Here is a 17,335-nt window from a genome sequence, read left to right as displayed (position 1 = left end):
ATATATTTTTTTAAATCAACTAGTTTGATATATTTTTTAAATGAAGAAGAGAAAAATATTTGTGAATCAACCCTATCCATTTGTTTTCCTTTAGAAAAGTGTTCACTTCGATCCAAGTCTTAAACTGGTTTTAACTTGTTTATAATATATTCTTTACACTAATTAAATTTGAATTTATATAGACTGTTAATTTATAGTTTGATAAAATAATTTTAGTATCTATTGTTTATTTGTTCACTTACATAGATGGGTTGTAAACGCTATTTTAATATATTTTTTTTTTACTTTTTTCGTAAATAAAAATTGTTAATTATTTTATAAACACGTCTAAAGTATTAAAAATATAAAAGTACGACCTTTAAAATACAAACTAGACGAGGAAAAAACATAATATAGACTTCTTTTTTAAAGAAAGTTCAAAACCTTTTTTATTATTTTTATAAGAAAAAATGTTATTATTTATTTGTAAAGATGTTCAATAAAAAACATAATCAAAATACCATTTGAGAAAGTGTCTTTAGAAACAATATAAGAAAACTTTTAAAAAATATGATTTAAACAAAAATTAAAAAATAAATATTTAAAAAAACGTCGGTAATCTTTTTTTACACTTTTGAATTTGTTTTGTAACAAAAAGAATATTTTTTAATATGATGATTTGTATAGGGGGTAAATATTAAAAGTTTTAATGTGATTTTATAGAAATGGGGTCTAAAAAGTAATAAAAGGGGGTATATTTAGTCTACCCCTTTGATAATTTTAAAAAAAAATACAAACATTATCAAATATTGTTCCATCTAGAACATGATTAAAAATATTTAATTACATTCTCTATACATATATGTATTAGATCAATGTTTGATGAAAAGATGCATAGTGGAAACAAGATGTAATAATACACAAGTGTATAAATCTGGTATATACCGACTTGTATACACTATGTACTTGAATAATACACAGGTGTATACGTTTGGTATATACCGACCTGTATACATATATGTACTTGAATAATACGCATATGTATAAATCTGGTTTATACCGACCTATGGGAATAAGATGTAATAATACACAAGTGTATAAATCTTGTATATACTGACCTGTATACACATATGTGATATGATAATGCCGTAATCCATGATGGTCTACCAAAATTTAAAGACATTCAATTTCTTATAATTAAAATAATGGAGAAATAATTAAAAATGAGAGAGAGGGGGTTAAGAGATGAGAAAATTAAGAGATTTTAATTAAACATACTTAGTTAATGTCATTCTTACTCTTTTAATCTAAAAAATGATCAAGGGTTAAGATTAACCTAATCCTATATATATATATATATATATATATATATATATATATATATATATATATATATAGTTGTTGTCCCATAGATTATTGGGTTAATGGATTTAAACACCCCTAAATATTGTCATTTGGCCGCTGGCACTCTCAACTTTGACTTTGGCTCACACCACTCCCAACTTGATACATTATTTGTCATGGCACCCCCTCGTTAAATAATCAGTAATCTGGTTAGTAAAATTAGCCTACGTGTCAATGTAAGCTGATGTGGCATGTCCTACGTGTCACTTAAACCGATTCATCATCTTTAAAACCCCCAATCCCTAACAACAGAAACTTCATATCAAAAACCCTAGAAATCAGTTAACAAAATTAGGTGTTGTGCTCTTCCTTCTATCCAGTTGACGGTTGTCGGTTTCTTGTCAGAACGATAGTTGTCGGAGATGCCAAGAACATCCATATCCGGGAAGTCAAGCTGCAGATAGTCCAAAACATTCTGAACACCATTGGAAACCATGTTCATCCCCATTGCATCACCTGTGCTGCAAGTGAACCTTATGTAAAGATTTTTCCCAGCAATCACACTTTGGATTCTTTGAAGCCTCCCGAACCGGCTTGATCTGCAATGATGGCATTCATATAAACTTATTCAAACTGTTATGCAAAAGGTATTTTAGAACACCGTATAGAAAATGTTAGATGATAAAATTAAGTAGTTTTTTTTTAATAAGAGGTAGTGGAAAGGAGAAGTGTTACTTGTTAAAAACGGAAGCAAGAGTATCAAAGTTGAGTGGTTCCTCCAAGAACAACTTCAACTCAGCAGCTCTCTTTACGGTTCCAAACCTAACCACGGGAGCTCGAGTCATCCCATCCTTGAGTAATACACTGGTAGCACCACCAGATACATAAATCGCCTTACAACCCCGATTAGTGCTAGCAACAAGACAACCTTCAGTGGTGGCCATGGGCACCGAGAACTCCTTTCCATCCAACAACATCGGGCCTGCAATACCCACGGGTATCTAAACATAACCAACCGGCATTTCATAACACTGTCCCAATAATGACTCGTAATCAAACCCCTCTAGAGGCAAACCGTCAAGCGACTTATGTATCTGGCATCTTCGGCCGGATCGTATGTTGAGGTGTTGTGCTCCAAGGTGCGTCTAACAAATTGTTAACTGAGTTCTAGGGTTTTTGATAGAGTAAACTGCAATTTTACCCCCTGGGATTTAGGCCAATTGGCACTCTGACCCCCCCCCCCTAACGAAATAATTGCAATTTTACCCCCCAACGTTTGGTGTTATGTCGCAAGTTTACCCCCCGGCGTCGATTTTGTTAACAGATCTGTTAACTATAACTTGAATGACTATAATGCCCTTTCATATTACCCCCTGTGTTTTGTTCTACTCTGTGATATTACCCCCTGCCACCACTGCCACCGCCATTCACCACCACAACCACCACTGCCACCTCCAGCCACCATAAAACTGCTTCTCAAAGTTGTATTTGCTCGTGACGATCAAACTTACCTATTCAGTTGTTCAAAGCCCTATTGTTGTTGATGAAATCTCAAATCCTGTTCATATAATCGATGAAATCATGGTTTATTAACAAAATCTCAAATCATGTTGGGGGTAAAATCCTATTGAACGAACAACAACCAAATAAACCTCCAAATACGCTGCCGTTACATCAACTTCGCCTGCATTATTAGAACACTTTTTTTTATTAAATTTGGCAGACCTATTAGAATACAAAGACTTTTAACAGGAATCAGTCTCCTCATATAAAGTAATAAATGGCACCCCAATCTTCTTTCTTCACCACCATTTTTCTCCTACATTTCCCAAATTCAACTTTGGTCTACGTGCTTAAAGTTAAAATATCTGGGTATACCACCCACCGACACGCAAAGACCCACCTTTTCAATTCTTCTACCCATTATATCTCTATACAGATTGCTATTCTCATCTGGGTAGCGTTTGATTCACTCTGTAAACGTGTTCTTTTGTGAAAGAAAACTTGACCCACCAGGTGTTTGATTAAATGCCTCCGTGAAGTAAAGGTTTTGAAAAACTTGTTTTTTAGCTATCTTGTGAAGTGAGTATTGGTTAAGGCGATTTGATCTTGTAATTCAGATTCGATTGTGTTATAAAACCATTGAATTTATCGAATCTGGGTTATTTGATTGTTTGATCTTGTTGCTGTGATATGGCTGAAGTGGGATATGATGGTGGATCACGGCATGGTCAAAGTGTGCAAGTTATTCCATTCAAGACCTCTAACAAGATCACAGCATGGTAAAAGTGTGATATGGCTGAAGTGTGAAGTAGGATATGATGGTGGATCACAGCATGGCGATTTGATCTCTCAAAGTTCTGTTGCTACATGGGAATTTGGATATATGGGTCAAAGAGGCTAAAAACCTGCCAAACATGGATCAGTTTCATAACAAATTAGGGCAGGTGTTTAGTAGATTGCCTACTTTTATTGGTGGGAAGAACAAGACAGAGGATGGTAAGCCTGAAAAGGTTACAAGAGACCCAGGGGGTAATATTACGGGTAGAACAAAACACAGAGGGTAATATGAAAGGGCATTATAATTATTTCAAGTTATAGTTAACAGATTTGTTAACAAAATTGACACCGGGGGTAAACTTGCGACATAACACCAAACGTTGGGGGGTAAAATTGCAATTATTTCGTTAGGGGGGTCAGAGTGCCAATTGGCCTAAACCCCAGGGGGTAAAATTGCAGTTTACTCATTTTTATATGAAGTTCTGTTGTTAGGGATTGGTGGTTTTAAAGATGAATCAGTTTAAATGACACGTAGGACATGCCACATCAGCTTAAATTGACACGTGGGCTAATTTTAATAACCAGGTTAGTGATTATTTAACGAAGGGGTGCCATGACAAACAATATGCCAAGTTGGGAGTGGTGTGAGCCAAAGTCAAAGTTGAGAGTGCCAGCGGCCAAATGACAATAGTTGGGGATGTTTAAATCCATTAACCCTAGATTATTCGGGATTACTTAGGAATGAACTTAAGAGAGATTCAAGATACAAAGATTTTCTTAGATGAAATTGAGAATGTTTTGTAATTAATGTAATAGTGTAATGTTTTTATTATTTATGCATTGATGTATTTCGTTCTTATTACTGTTATACTGTTATAGTGTGCCACCTCTAATTATGAAAAACGAAGAATATGATTTTATTAACAATATATATTACGATACTCACATCTTTATTTAATTCGTTAAGATAGGTCCGTCGCCTCACCTTCATTTCTTCAAGCTCGTTGCATATATCGGTCTTTTCATGAACTTCGAGAATATCAATTCAACTCATTTATACCCCTAAACGTAAGTAAAGTTTTGATGAGGAGACAACTAAATCTAGTGTTCTTATTACAAAATTACTTAAATACCCTTCAAAATATCATGATATGCCATATTTTAAAATTCATATCGGAATATGAAGCAACCAGAAAATGAATCATTTTACGTATAAAAAAGGGTTATTGGATTTTATCACCCCCAACTATCGGCCTTTGGCCGCTGCCACCCCCAACTAACACTTTGACACCTGGCACCCCCAACTTTACTTTTAGTTTGTGCTGACACCACTCAGTTAACTTTGCACTAACTTGGTTAGTTTTTTTTTGCTTACGTGGCCATATTTTGATGACATGGCTTATTTTTGATGAGCTGTCATGATGAGGTGGCAATAAATCATCCCCAAATTCAGTTCTATATAACAAATCATCATCATCTTCATCTTCAACCCCTTTCAATATATAAAATCAAATCATCATCTTCATCGGCTCTTCATCTTCATCACCGGCGATGCCGGATTCGAACGATCTCTCTGACGACCTCCAACGCCTCAGCTTCAACTCCTCCTCCACCACCACCACCACCACCGACATCAACCGCAGCACCAATTCCTCATCTGACACGCCCGCCAACTGTTCGATCATATGCCTGTGAAAGATGACACCTTTATCAACAACACCATGATGAGAGCTCATATGGGAATTCGCCAATATGAAGAATGTGTGGGTTTGTATAGGGAATTGAGGGGAAAGGTTGGGCTTAAACCCGATGGTTATACGTTTATGACATTGGGGAAGCTCTGTGCTTTAAGTTTGGATGTTTGGGGAAGTCAGCAAGTGCATGATCTTGTTGTTAAAGAAGGGTTCGAACATGATTTGTATGTATCGACGTGTTTAGTCGATATGTATGCGAAATTAGGGAAGATGGACTGTGCACAGAAACTGGTTGACGAAATGCTTGAGAGAAGTCAGGTTTCTTGGACCCTAATCCACAAATTACCTGCAATTCACCTAACTCAGAGCCTTCACAACACTCGCAACAATCAAAACACTCAAAACATTACATAAATACATTGAATTTGCTCCAGATTTCCGCCGAAATCCACAGCTTCCACGGCCGGAAGCACTGCCGCGAGTTCTGGTTGTTTACACGGAGGCGGAGAAAACCGTAACACCTCCGTCGATTAAGCGATCGGACTCATCGCCGGAAAGTACGGTGCAGATTCCGGGATATGCAGGTTTTTATACGGTGCATATTCCGGGATAAGGGTGTGTGTATATAAGTATATATGTATAGATGTGAATGGTAAGATGGCTGGGTCAGCAGAAGGGCTTTTATATTGGGATACAGTGACACGTCATTCGCCAGATATTCCGGTCCATCTCATCAACTTAGTGCCACGTAGGATAAGAAACAAACCCAGTTAGTAAAGATTTAACTGAGTGGTGCTAGTGCAAACAAAAAGTCAAGTTGGGGGTGTCGGGTGTTAAAGTGTTAGTTATGGGTGGCAACGGCCAAAGGCCGATAGTTGGGGGTGATAAAATCCAATAACCCTATAAAAAAACATAACACCAAATTGTAAAATGCAAGAAAAAGGTTGCTTTCCTCTTAATAAACATATTGTTTTGAGCAAGTGCATCTTAAACATCAAAACACCAAGAATAACGGGTTAAACAATTTTTACAAAAAAAACACCAAGTTAGGCAAACCCGAATAGATTAATAGCAAAATTACAGTCTCCTGAGGCCAAACTCATATGATCAACTATGGCTATGATGATTTTCTTCAGCAGCTTTACGCTTACTAAGTTGCAAAAAGACAAAAAACACCCTAACTAGTCGCAAAAATTAACTTAAAACATGATCAAGGTGCACCCGTCACCCCGGGAAAGAGTTCTGATATCTTATTGAACACATCCATAACCTGAAACATTTGAAAAAAAAAATGATATTAATGCATGAGTAACGTCCTTAGTGCGTAATGTTTGAATCTTGCAACATATATATATATATATATACACGCCCGTGTTTATTTAATATGTTGAGAGCTGCAAGAAACATTTTAACACTTAAATTTCATATTTGCCCATTTAATGTACATTTTATAGCATGACCATTATACCCATCTCTCATATCGTAATTCGATTTTTGTAGGAAGCGTAAAACTGATTATATAAAAGTAAAATAAAATTTACCTACTTTCCCCTCAACTTAACCCGATCAAGGAGACTTTAACTCTCATTTCAAAATACGGCTGCTCTTTTTTTTAATGAAAATTTTCATTCTTGGTCATTTTATTCGTTCATTAAATGGCAAAAGATCAAATACAAATAAACTTAACATACTAAACATACAAATTGAAGGAAAAGTCAAAAAGACAAGGTGGCATTTTTGTAATTACCACCAACTATCAAAGTTACTATACAAATGTGAACTCAACCAAAAATACCTAAAAAACACAAATTTTTTTTTTAATATTTTTTATAAAAATCGCTACATTTTGTTACAATTTTTTTTTTTTTTGCTACTAAAAGTAGCGATTTTTTTATAAAAAATATTAAAAAAAAATATTTTGTGTGTTTTTTTTTTATTTTTTTAGATTTTTTGGGGGTTTAGTTTTTAGCATTTTAGCTTGTGTGTGTGTGTGTGTGGGGGGGGGGGGGTAGGTTTTTTTTAGGTTTTTTAGATACATTTGTAGAGTAACTTTGATAGTTATAGATAATTACAAAAATGCCACCTTGTCTTTTTGACTTTTCCTTCAATTTGTATGTTTAGTATGTTAAGATTATTTGTACAAGAACTTTCCCCTTCATTAAATTATCAAAATTTTCCAAACACTCGAGGCATCGTATTTAAATCACACAACAATATATACGATTTTCAAGCTTACCTCTTTGTCATTTTGGTACTTGATGATGCTCATAGGGTTCTGAGAGCACTGCAAAAATAACATCAATATTATTATTCCTTAACCGAAGATAAAAAGTAGCCAGAGTGCGTGTGCGTGTGAGAACATACATCCATGATGGCTGCTTGAACTCTAGGATTTTGAAAGGCCAACGCAACATCGGGATTCGCCATGATTTTAGATATCACTTCTTCCGGGGTAAGTCCGATTTGATCTTCAACAAAAGAAAACCAAAATATTAAATATGAATAAAAAATATCTTAATCAAATATCAATATAGACATACGACCGTACGCCTACGAGTACATGTGTGACACCTAATTTATTTACATATGTAGCATTTATTAAATGATACAACTTAATTTGATCTCATCACCGGCTGTCAGTATCCAAATTACTGTAATAAATATATATATTTAGTAAACATATTTTGTGAGAAATTACCAAATTGTTCCTTGACCTCGGGACTGCTAATATCAAAATTTTTCAACGAGTCCATCATACGACTGTCCCATTCGGGGCTTCCCCCCATGTTATTCCTGAATAAAATAAAATAAAATAAAAAAAGGAATATTAAATTAAAAAACAAAATATTATTGGGATAGAACATGTTGGAGTCGAATAAATAACTTACAGCATATCCTGCAATTGTTGACGGTATTGTGGGTTTTGGAGCATCCCTGTTTTAAATTTGATTAAAAGGCAAACAATTACGAAAATATTCGTATGAGATTATACAACTTATAGTGAAAGATACTGACATTTGAAGGAGGTAGGGTTCCTCATCTCTTCCGGAAGATAGCTGGAAAGAAAGAAAAAAATTACAACTTATAAGAACTTATTTCTGCTAATGAATATATGATTAATTAAACCAAAGCGTTACCTAAGACAATCATTTGTTCGAGCCTGACATGTGAAGCTCGACAGGCTCGTCAGCCTTAGTGTAATAATAGTTTTTATTAATATTTAATAACATTTACCGCTAATTTAAAGTTGTCTAGTAAACGAGCCGAGCTTATTTAAACTTGTTTACGAGCCTAGCCTGAACCAAAAAATATGCTTGTTTAGTAAACGCGCCCGAGCCTGAGCTTCACTTATCGAGGTCGCGAGCCTAAAATTTATATTATTTTTATTTAATGTATTATTTTAATAGATAATAAACGAGCAGAGCCGAGCTTAAGAAGCTACCAACGAGACAAGCTCGAGCTTTGAAAACAAAGCTTTAACCGAGCTCGAGCCTCTCGGCTCGTTTACACCCTTATTTGCAATAACTTAAACTTACGGGTAGACCATCTTTTGTACAGTCGGATCCTCCATCATCTTCTCCAAAGCTTCCACAGACATAGCAGGTCCTTTTGTGCCTTTTCTCATTATTAAACACAATAATAAAAAGAAAATTACATAAATGTATACTATATGCTTAAATAATAGAAAGAAAAAAAAAAGAGAATATCAAGATTTTGAGCCACCTGTGGATGAAGCCCCCTCAAACGAACTATCCATTGGTTTAAAAGCAGACCCATTTTGCGAAGCCTTTATTTAATACAAGAAATATCAGTATTTGTATAAGATCAGTTATAAACTGAAGCTTAATTTACGATAAAAAAATTCTTACTTGATTTGGAAATTGGGAATCTTTTGGGGATTCAGTGTCGGTGGATTCTTCAAGCTTTTCGAAACTTGTTTTCAATGTTTCCTCCGGAGACACATCAATGAAAGCTGGAAAAAAACGGGTTATTGGTGAAAGTATATAAAATGGATTATTGCAACCTGGCGTCACGTTTATCCTAATGCTTGATTAAAATTATTTATTAATTATTAATAAGAACATTATATATATATACCATATATATGCTATTTTGTTAGCATCAAACAACTTTAGCCCCTCAACTTTAATAATAAACAACTTTAGCCCCTCAACTTCAATAATAAACAACTTTAGTCCCTCATCATCATCATCATACTCAGTAAATCCCACCAATAACAAAGCAGGGTGTGAGGAGGGTAAGATGTATACAGCCTTACCTCTACACCATAGGAATAGAGAGGTTGCTTCCAGTGAGACCCCTCGGCTCAATAGTAGTTTTGCATCAAGCCTTGGACATAAGGCACATAACACTCAGCAATTGGGACAAAAGCCGATTAGTGCATGTACCCCCTTGTCTTTCGGCTATCAACGCCACCACATGATGCATGATTAACCGTCCCTCGCTTTTTAATGTTATTTTCACGAAATTAGTAAAATAATGTTAAAATTAGTGCACTTTCACTTTTGCCCCCGAGGGCCCACACATTATATACTTTAGTAATAAACAACTTTAGCCCCTCAACTTTAATAATAACTTTAGCCCCTCAACTTTAATAATGACATGTTTAACTTTAGCCCATCAACTTTTTAATAAAAGAAACTTTAGAGTTTAGCCCCTTAACTAAAACAACTTTAGCCCCTCAACTTTAATAATAACATGTTTAGCCCCTTACAACCCATACAAAAAACAGCAAATATTGTAAGGATCACTACAAACCAGATTTCTTCGGCTCCTTGAGTGGTTCGAACTCATCTTCAGAATATGCAGGTGCAGGGGGTGCCTCGGTTTTAGTAGGAGGTACATCTACAGTCACTGTGCGTTGGGAAGCCGGTGCTGATGTGGCAGCTGGGCGTGGTGCTGACGTGGCAGGTGCTGGGGATGGTGGAAAAGGAAAAGGGGATCCAGGTGTCGTGCCTGGTGCGGCAGGTGGCGGAAACGGAAAAGGTGATCCCGGTGAAAAGCCAGCATTAGCAAACTGGTTGTTTTGCGTGCCCATCATGGTCTTAAAGGCTTGTTGCATAGCTTTTTGCTGAAATAGTAAGCATGTAACAAAGCCTTAAAATACTATTATAAAAAAGGCATTGCCTCACTGATTATAGAACTTATATTATATACTGCTTAAATTTCGCTCCACAGCCTGAAATTTAAGTTTACTTATCTGCAAAAATAACTTCCAATGCCTAAAGCCGCGTAATAGGCTAATAGCGTGTTCACGTAACATTACATAGCCCTTTGTGTAGATAATTACCTTTAAGTATGAAGCCGTCTGCATTCAAAACATAGCGTTAGTCAAACATAGTAGATGGCGCCTTGGTTTTAAAATGCGCGATGCGCTCCGATGCGTTTTGGCTCCAAAACCCGATGCGTGATGCGCGCGCATCACGTATGTGATGCGTTTGTTATTAAAAAATCACTAAATAATAATCATGCGCATCACGCATTATGCGCGCATTTTAAAACCAAGGATGGCGCGAACCTGACAAGTAGAGGTAGCAAAATGGGTTGAACCGAAACACATTTTCCCCAAATATTCAAACTTTTTTGTATATATAATAAGTGTGAAAAACTATAATTACAAAAATTATACTATTTCAATAAGAATCCAGTTATTTTAAACAAAATGGTTTAGACGGTACTTTATGCGTGACAAAGCGAGCAACTTTTGAGTTTTGACTAGTTTCCTTTTGACCCATAAAGAGATAAACATAACCCAGATCCACCCATTCGTAAGTAAATAGGTCAAAACAAGTAACTTTTTGGTATGCTCGGAATACGAGAGTTGACACGAAACACGTTTCCCCAAAAATTCAAACTTTTTATATATAATTTGTCTGGAAAACTATAATAACATTTTTTTTCTTATTTCAGTTTTTTCTTAATTCAAATTTTCAATAAAATCGTCGGTTTAGGAGGTTTTTTGAGTTGAAAAAATATGAGCAACTTAACTAATCTCCTTTTGACTTGTTAAGCGATAAAACATAACCCGAATCAACCGGTTCATAAATAAACGGGCCCAAATCACCACCATTACTTAATAACAAACAAAGTAACTCATCATCATACTTACCCATGAGAAAGCTGCAGAGAATGCAACGCCAACTCCCACCCAAAACAAAGGAGACCCTCTACAACCACAACCAAAGTCAACAAGTCAACTCCACATTTCAACAAAAACCAAAACTTAATTAACAAAAAAACCAACAAAAGCCACATAATTACACTTGAGAAGATGGGGGTGGCACTGCAATCTGTGGGGCTGCACCAACTGATGAAGTATGCTGATTACTTGAAGATGAAATTCTAGCAAACCAATCTTCATCACACATAAAAAAACACATCAAGATTATAGTAACTTAAAAAAAAGTAAATCATATAAAGTTAAACACTTTGTTGTAATTTAAGAAAAGGGGATGCAAAGAATCACCATCTGACTTGAACACATCAACAATGGCGAAGTATAAAGGAGGCGGGGAGGGGCGCCCGACCCCCCAAACTTTTCGCTTAGTAGTGTTATATATGTAGTTTCCGTATAGAAATTTTTGGGTATATATGTTTTCGATCCCCCGGTTCTATAGAATTTTTTTGGTATATACGTTTTCGACCCCCCCCCCCCCCCCGTCATTCGGGTCAAGCTTCGCCACTGCACATCAAGATTATTGCAACTTAAAGACACTAAGGGGCTCTTTGGCAACCGATTAACATGTAGCCTCTTAATGGGTCAGCATGTTTCTAAAACTTACCCATTGAGAGGCTCCACATACCATTAAGAGGTGTCTTTTAAGCAAACCAAACACACTCTACCTCTGACCAATTCTCATTAAAAGGCTAGCAAACAGCCTAAATCATATAAAGTTAGATACTTTATTGTAATTTAAGTAAAGGGTATGCAAAGAATCACCATCTGATTTGATAACTCTTTGTGGGGTTGAATCTTGACGGCGAGACAGAGCCGAAATTGAGGTTCTTGATTTGGGGATTTTGAACAAACAGAAGGAGGGTTTGGTGGAGATTATAGAATCGGTTCGAGGGTTTGTGGTAGAACCCAAAATGGGTTTGTGAGAAGAAGTGTAAAGGGCTAGATTATCCATGAAGTGGGGTTGTTGAAGATGAAGAAAAAGCAAGAATCCGAAGAAGATTGGTGGTGGGTTATGGGTTTTGAAGAAGTAGGGGAGTTGAGAAGGGTTTTGTTTCTCTCTATATCGGCGACATCAACAACCTCATCGACTTTAAGCCAACAAGAGGGTTTTTGCCTTTGAACCAAGCGTAGTCCTTGGGTGAATTCGTTGTCTTTTCACGTGTCGTCCTAGTAAAGGGGCGTTATTCATAAAGAGGCGTAGTAGTGATAATGTTAATAATGCCCCGTCAATTATTACACAATTATTTAATTAAATGAGTAAATTACAAGTTTTGTCTTTTATGTTTGTACTAAGGGTATACGGGGCGCAATCGGGGAGGGCCTCGGTGAACCATTTCCCCGATCGGGAACACCGCCGCCATCCCCGCGGGGTCCCGATTCGGGGCTGGAAATGGGTGGGGGTTTACCGCTTGGAAATGCACGATGATCGAGATTTGACCGTTTACAAACGGTCGAATTTTTAAAAAAAAAAAAAAAATCAATTTTTTTTAAAACAATATATATACTAACCAATCTTAATCCATTTTTTACCACATTCACAACAAACCAACACCAAAACTCTAAAAAACTTTTATATCTTTTAAACACAAAATGGATTCCAAGTTCCCGTTTCTTTCTCCCATACCCGACTTTCCCGACGATGACGATACGTCGTCAAGCGGTAGTAGCTTAGTTTTCTTCCAAAATCTCATCCAACAAGCGGAGCTACTAGACACGGCATCGTCTAGTAAAAAAAAAATATGTCCGTCGGGATCGTGTGGGGGGCCACGAGACACTCATGGCCGATTATTTCGATGAAAATCCAAAATTTAGTGAAGATACTTTTCGTCACAGGTTTCGTATGTCCAAGTCGTTGTTCCTAAAAATTGTTAGTGACGTGGAAGCGTATGACGAGTGGTTTCAAGAAGGCTTAGACGGGAGAATGAAGAAAAGCTTTACACCGTTGCAAAAGGTTACTTCGGCAATTAAACAACTTGCAACCGGTAACCCACCAGACGAGGGGGACGAGTATTTAAATATGTCTGAAAGGACCTCTCGTGAGTGCCTTGAATATTTCTGCGAGACGGTTTGTAAAAGGTATGGCGGTGAATTTATTTTTTTTTTCTAGTTCGAATGTTTTTTTTTTAATTTAATGAAATGTCTTTTTTTTTAATTTAATGAAATGTCTTTTATTTAATTTAAGGTATGGCGGTGAATTCCTACGTAGACCAACGAGCCACGACATCGCGCTATTGTATCAGGCTCATGAGGATAGGCATCACCTACCTGGCATGTTAGGGAGTCTCGATTGTACACACTTTGTCTGGAGAATGTGCCCCACAGAATTGCGTGGACAATACATGAGAGGCGATCATCAATACCCGACGGTTATGTTAGAAGCGGTAGCGTCTCAAGATTTGTGGATTTGGCATGCTTTTTGTGGGCCAGCGGGTTCACAAAACGATATCAACGTGCTGCAACAATCTCCGTTATTTCTTGCTCAACGAAATGGAACGGCGCCAAATTGTCCATTTCAAGTGAACAACCATTTATACAAACGCGGGTATTATCTTACTGATGGGATCTACCCTACTTGGTCCGTGTTTGTGAAGTCTTTTCCATATCCACACGACCCGAACGAAAAAAAATTCAAGAGGCAACACGAGGCCGCAAGAAAAGATGTGGAACGGGCGTTTGGTGTGTTAAAGTCGAAGTGGGGAATACTAAATCGTCCAATGCGTTCGAAAACGGTGAAAAAAATAAGGTCCATCGTGTATACGTGCCTTATTTTACACAACATGATTATAAAAGACGACGGAAGGGCGATAGCACCGGTTCATATTCAAGATCCTCCAGTCGAACCCGTCTTCGATGATACAGCCTATACGGAGCTCATTGACGAAGACACGCATTGGAGGCTAAAACACGATCTCGTTGAGCATCTCGGAAGTTTAGATTTGCCTCACCTTGAAGTTGATTCGGACGAGGAGTAGTTTGTTTTTATATTTTTTTAGGTTGAATGTATCTTTTTTTCTAGTTCGAATGTTTTTTTTTTAATTTAATGAAATGTCTTTTATTTAATTTTTATTTTTACTAATCTTTTTTTAATTTATAAAACATGCATTATTTTAGAGAATAAAAAAAAAAAAAAAAAGAAACAACTCACCTAATAGGTGAGTGCCGCCATCAAAACAAGGTATTAGGGGAGTGTATTAGGTGAGTTGACGTGGCACCATGTGATTGGCTATGTGTAAGATGGGGGACTCACCTATTAGGTGAGCACCCCTTACACCCTAAATTGCAGGCGTTGTTCTTTACCTTTAAATTTGATGAGTTTTGTCCTTAACGTTTCAAAATCCTGCACGTTATGTCCTTTAGCCCTAACTCAGTTATATTTTTTGGTTAAATATGGTCATGTGCTTTGCACATGAGGGTATTTTTGTCATTTTACCCCCCTAAGGACTGTTGAGTAAATAATTTGATATTCAAGTGACTAGTTGTGTAAGAAATAAAAAATAAATTATAAGTATTAAAAACCTTGAATTCTCTCTAACTCTGTATCACACATTTTCCTCTCCCTCATCTCTCTTTCTTCACCCATTACCACCATCTTTCACCACCATCCCCCACCCCTACCACTGCCCTTCAACCGCCGCCACACACCAACATAACCCCACTGTTCACTCCCTGACTTTACCCATCACCACCACCTCCCACCAAGTGTGTGAATCTGTTTATAATGATGATAACAAGTATAAAAAGTGCAATACAAAGAAAGTTTCTATTTTATTATATAGTAAATGAAAAATAAAATGTTGTTTAGTGTAATGACAATTTAACCACCATCTAAAGCCCACATCCTATCTCACATATCACGACTGGTACGCCGACAGTCTCCAGTCTCTGGCATCCACCACCCGTGATGCAATCCTCTATTCCTACACCACCGCCTACCACGGCTTCTCCGCTTCCTTAGATCTGCAACAGGTTGAGGCCCTTCGACAATCCGATTCCGTACTCGGAGTCTACGAGGACACCCTCTACCAACTTCACACCACTCGCACCCCTGAGTTCTTAGGGATTCGAGACGAAGGCTTCTCCACTTCCATAGATCTGCAACAGGTTGAGGCCCTCCCACAATCTGATTCCGTACTCGGAGTCTACGAGGTGTAACACCCCAAAACTTGAACTATTTAGTTACTAGTATATTACCACGTTTAAAAGAAGGAAATGTAATAACTAGGTTATTGAACCTAGTTAAATGCTTGGTTAAAACCAACAAGGACATGAAATTGGGTTAATTATGAATAAGTGTCAAACATGAGGGGGTTGATTTGGAATAAATGGGAAGATAAAATATAAAAAAAAATTAAAACCCCCAAACTCACACACCTGGGCGTGTGTGTGTGTTCGATCAGAGGAGAAGAAGAAGAAGAAAGGGGGAAACCCCTCTCAAACCCTAATCAACGAACTTGATGGATTTTGGCCGAAATCAAACTTGCATGAGCCTTAAAAGTGATTATCTAAGCAAGCTTTAGCCAGGGTATGTCTTAATTCTCAGTTTTGATGAACAACCATGAAGTGGGTTTTGATGAATATGTGAGTTTGATCTAAATTAGGATGAAAGTTTGCTAATGTTATCATGTTTAAGTTGAATTATGGCTAAATTTTAGTTGTCATAGTGATTTAGAATGAAACCCATGTTTATGAGTATGAGAATGATTATGATGAACATGTGTATGTTGATGATTTTGATTATGCTGATGCATAGGTTATGTGGTAGGTTATGATGGTAACATGATGTAGAATTTATGACAAAGTGATCTTGTTTGAATAAAGGGAGGTTCATGAGGTGAATATGGAAAGAATATGCTTGAATTACTTGTACATTATGCATAAATGTTAGTACGCACACCTAGTGTTTGATGAAATGACTAGGTGAAGCTAGAAAGTAAAATTTTATGCAAGAATTTGGTAATTTGGTATAGGATGTGATAATGTCATGTTTGATAGTTAAGTTAGCATGAGATACGTGTTTTGGATAAAATACATGTGAGTAGTTTGTTGATGGGGTGATTCCGTAAAGGTATGCTTTAGGAATTAGTACCCTATGCTTGAATGGTGGTGCACACCATGAGTCGGATTAGTGGCTTAATGGTGATTTAGAATGAGTGAGTACTAAGTGTAGAAGTTGTGGACTACTAGTTACGTAAGATGTTACGATTACATTAAATTGGCTAACTTGGTATGTAGTTGTCAAATGTAGGATCATGAAAGTGTTATTATGTGTAAAAATGATTTTTGTGAACATCGGGTATGAAATCAATTGAGCATGTAGTTGTATGTACCACATAACGTGAAACTGAAATGTGTATACCGTTACTACAATAATCTATCATATCAAGATAAATGTGTGTGTTCATAAGTTGGAAATAAGAAAGCATGATCGTTGACTTTCTGAAAAGTCAACGAATATGCGAGTGGCATGATTAGAATTATTAATGTGTTTATGAGATTTTAGAGAATCATGTATATGTGTTAGGAAAATTATGTATAGGTATGTATGATAATAAATTTGATTAAGAGAATGTTGAACAATGTTGTTGTCGGTTCATGTCGTATGCGTATTAATGCTTGACTAATGAAAGTCTATGTAGCTAAGAGTTAGAAACGGAAGTGATATGAACGAACATGCATACTAAGTATGATGTGGACGTAATGACTTGAAAGGATAGGAACCCCAATAGACATGGGCCCAAGTATGGAAGGCTAACGGATCAAGAGGAAATAAGGAAGCTATGCACAAACTTGGACGTACGAGGTAAGTGAATCCCGGACTTAACCTTTTGATTTAACATGT

The 17,335-nt window shown here is 36.6% G+C and overlaps 3 protein-coding genes across 3 annotated transcripts; 1 reads left to right on the top strand and 2 right to left on the bottom strand.

Annotated features, from left to right (window-relative positions):
* Nucleotides 1-1,654: 1,654 nt before the first annotated feature.
* LOC110933137 (3-hydroxy-3-methylglutaryl coenzyme A reductase 2-B-like) lies at nt 1,655-2,366 on the bottom strand. Its single transcript, XM_022176375.2, has 2 exons — nt 2,059-2,366; nt 1,655-1,922 (listed from the first exon to the last, which is right to left on the bottom strand). The coding sequence occupies exons 1-2, from the start codon at nt 2,298-2,300 to the stop codon at nt 1,655-1,657; spliced, it is 510 nt and encodes a 169-aa protein (XP_022032067.1). The 5' UTR covers nt 2,301-2,366.
* A 3,862-nt stretch (nt 2,367-6,228) lies between these two features.
* Nucleotides 6,229-12,639, bottom strand: LOC110936016 (protein TIC 40, chloroplastic). Its single transcript, XM_022178363.2, has 14 exons — nt 12,259-12,639; nt 11,580-11,673; nt 11,428-11,485; nt 10,609-10,626; nt 10,077-10,389; nt 9,167-9,270; nt 9,021-9,084; nt 8,834-8,912; nt 8,313-8,353; nt 8,186-8,231; nt 7,996-8,090; nt 7,662-7,765; nt 7,534-7,581; nt 6,229-6,567 (listed from the first exon to the last, which is right to left on the bottom strand). Exons 1-14 carry the CDS (start codon nt 12,446-12,448, stop codon nt 6,508-6,510), a joined length of 1,314 nt encoding a protein of 437 aa, XP_022034055.1. The 5' UTR covers nt 12,449-12,639; the 3' UTR covers nt 6,229-6,507.
* Nucleotides 12,640-13,513: 874 nt separating this feature from the next.
* LOC118491377 (protein ALP1-like) lies at nt 13,514-14,623 on the top strand. The gene is made up of 2 exons (XM_035989125.1): nt 13,514-13,572; nt 13,679-14,623. Exons 1-2 carry the CDS (start codon nt 13,514-13,516, stop codon nt 14,466-14,468), a joined length of 849 nt encoding a protein of 282 aa, XP_035845018.1. The 3' UTR covers nt 14,469-14,623.
* The last annotated feature ends 2,712 nt before the right edge of the window (nt 14,624-17,335 follow it).

The sequence above is a fragment of the Helianthus annuus genome, chromosome 4, assembly GCF_002127325.2.
Source record: "Helianthus annuus cultivar XRQ/B chromosome 4, HanXRQr2.0-SUNRISE, whole genome shotgun sequence".
NCBI classification, from domain to species: Eukaryota; Viridiplantae; Streptophyta; class Magnoliopsida; order Asterales; family Asteraceae; genus Helianthus; species Helianthus annuus.
Note: the sequence above shows the minus strand (reverse complement) of the source record. Positions and strands in the feature narration are given on the sequence as shown.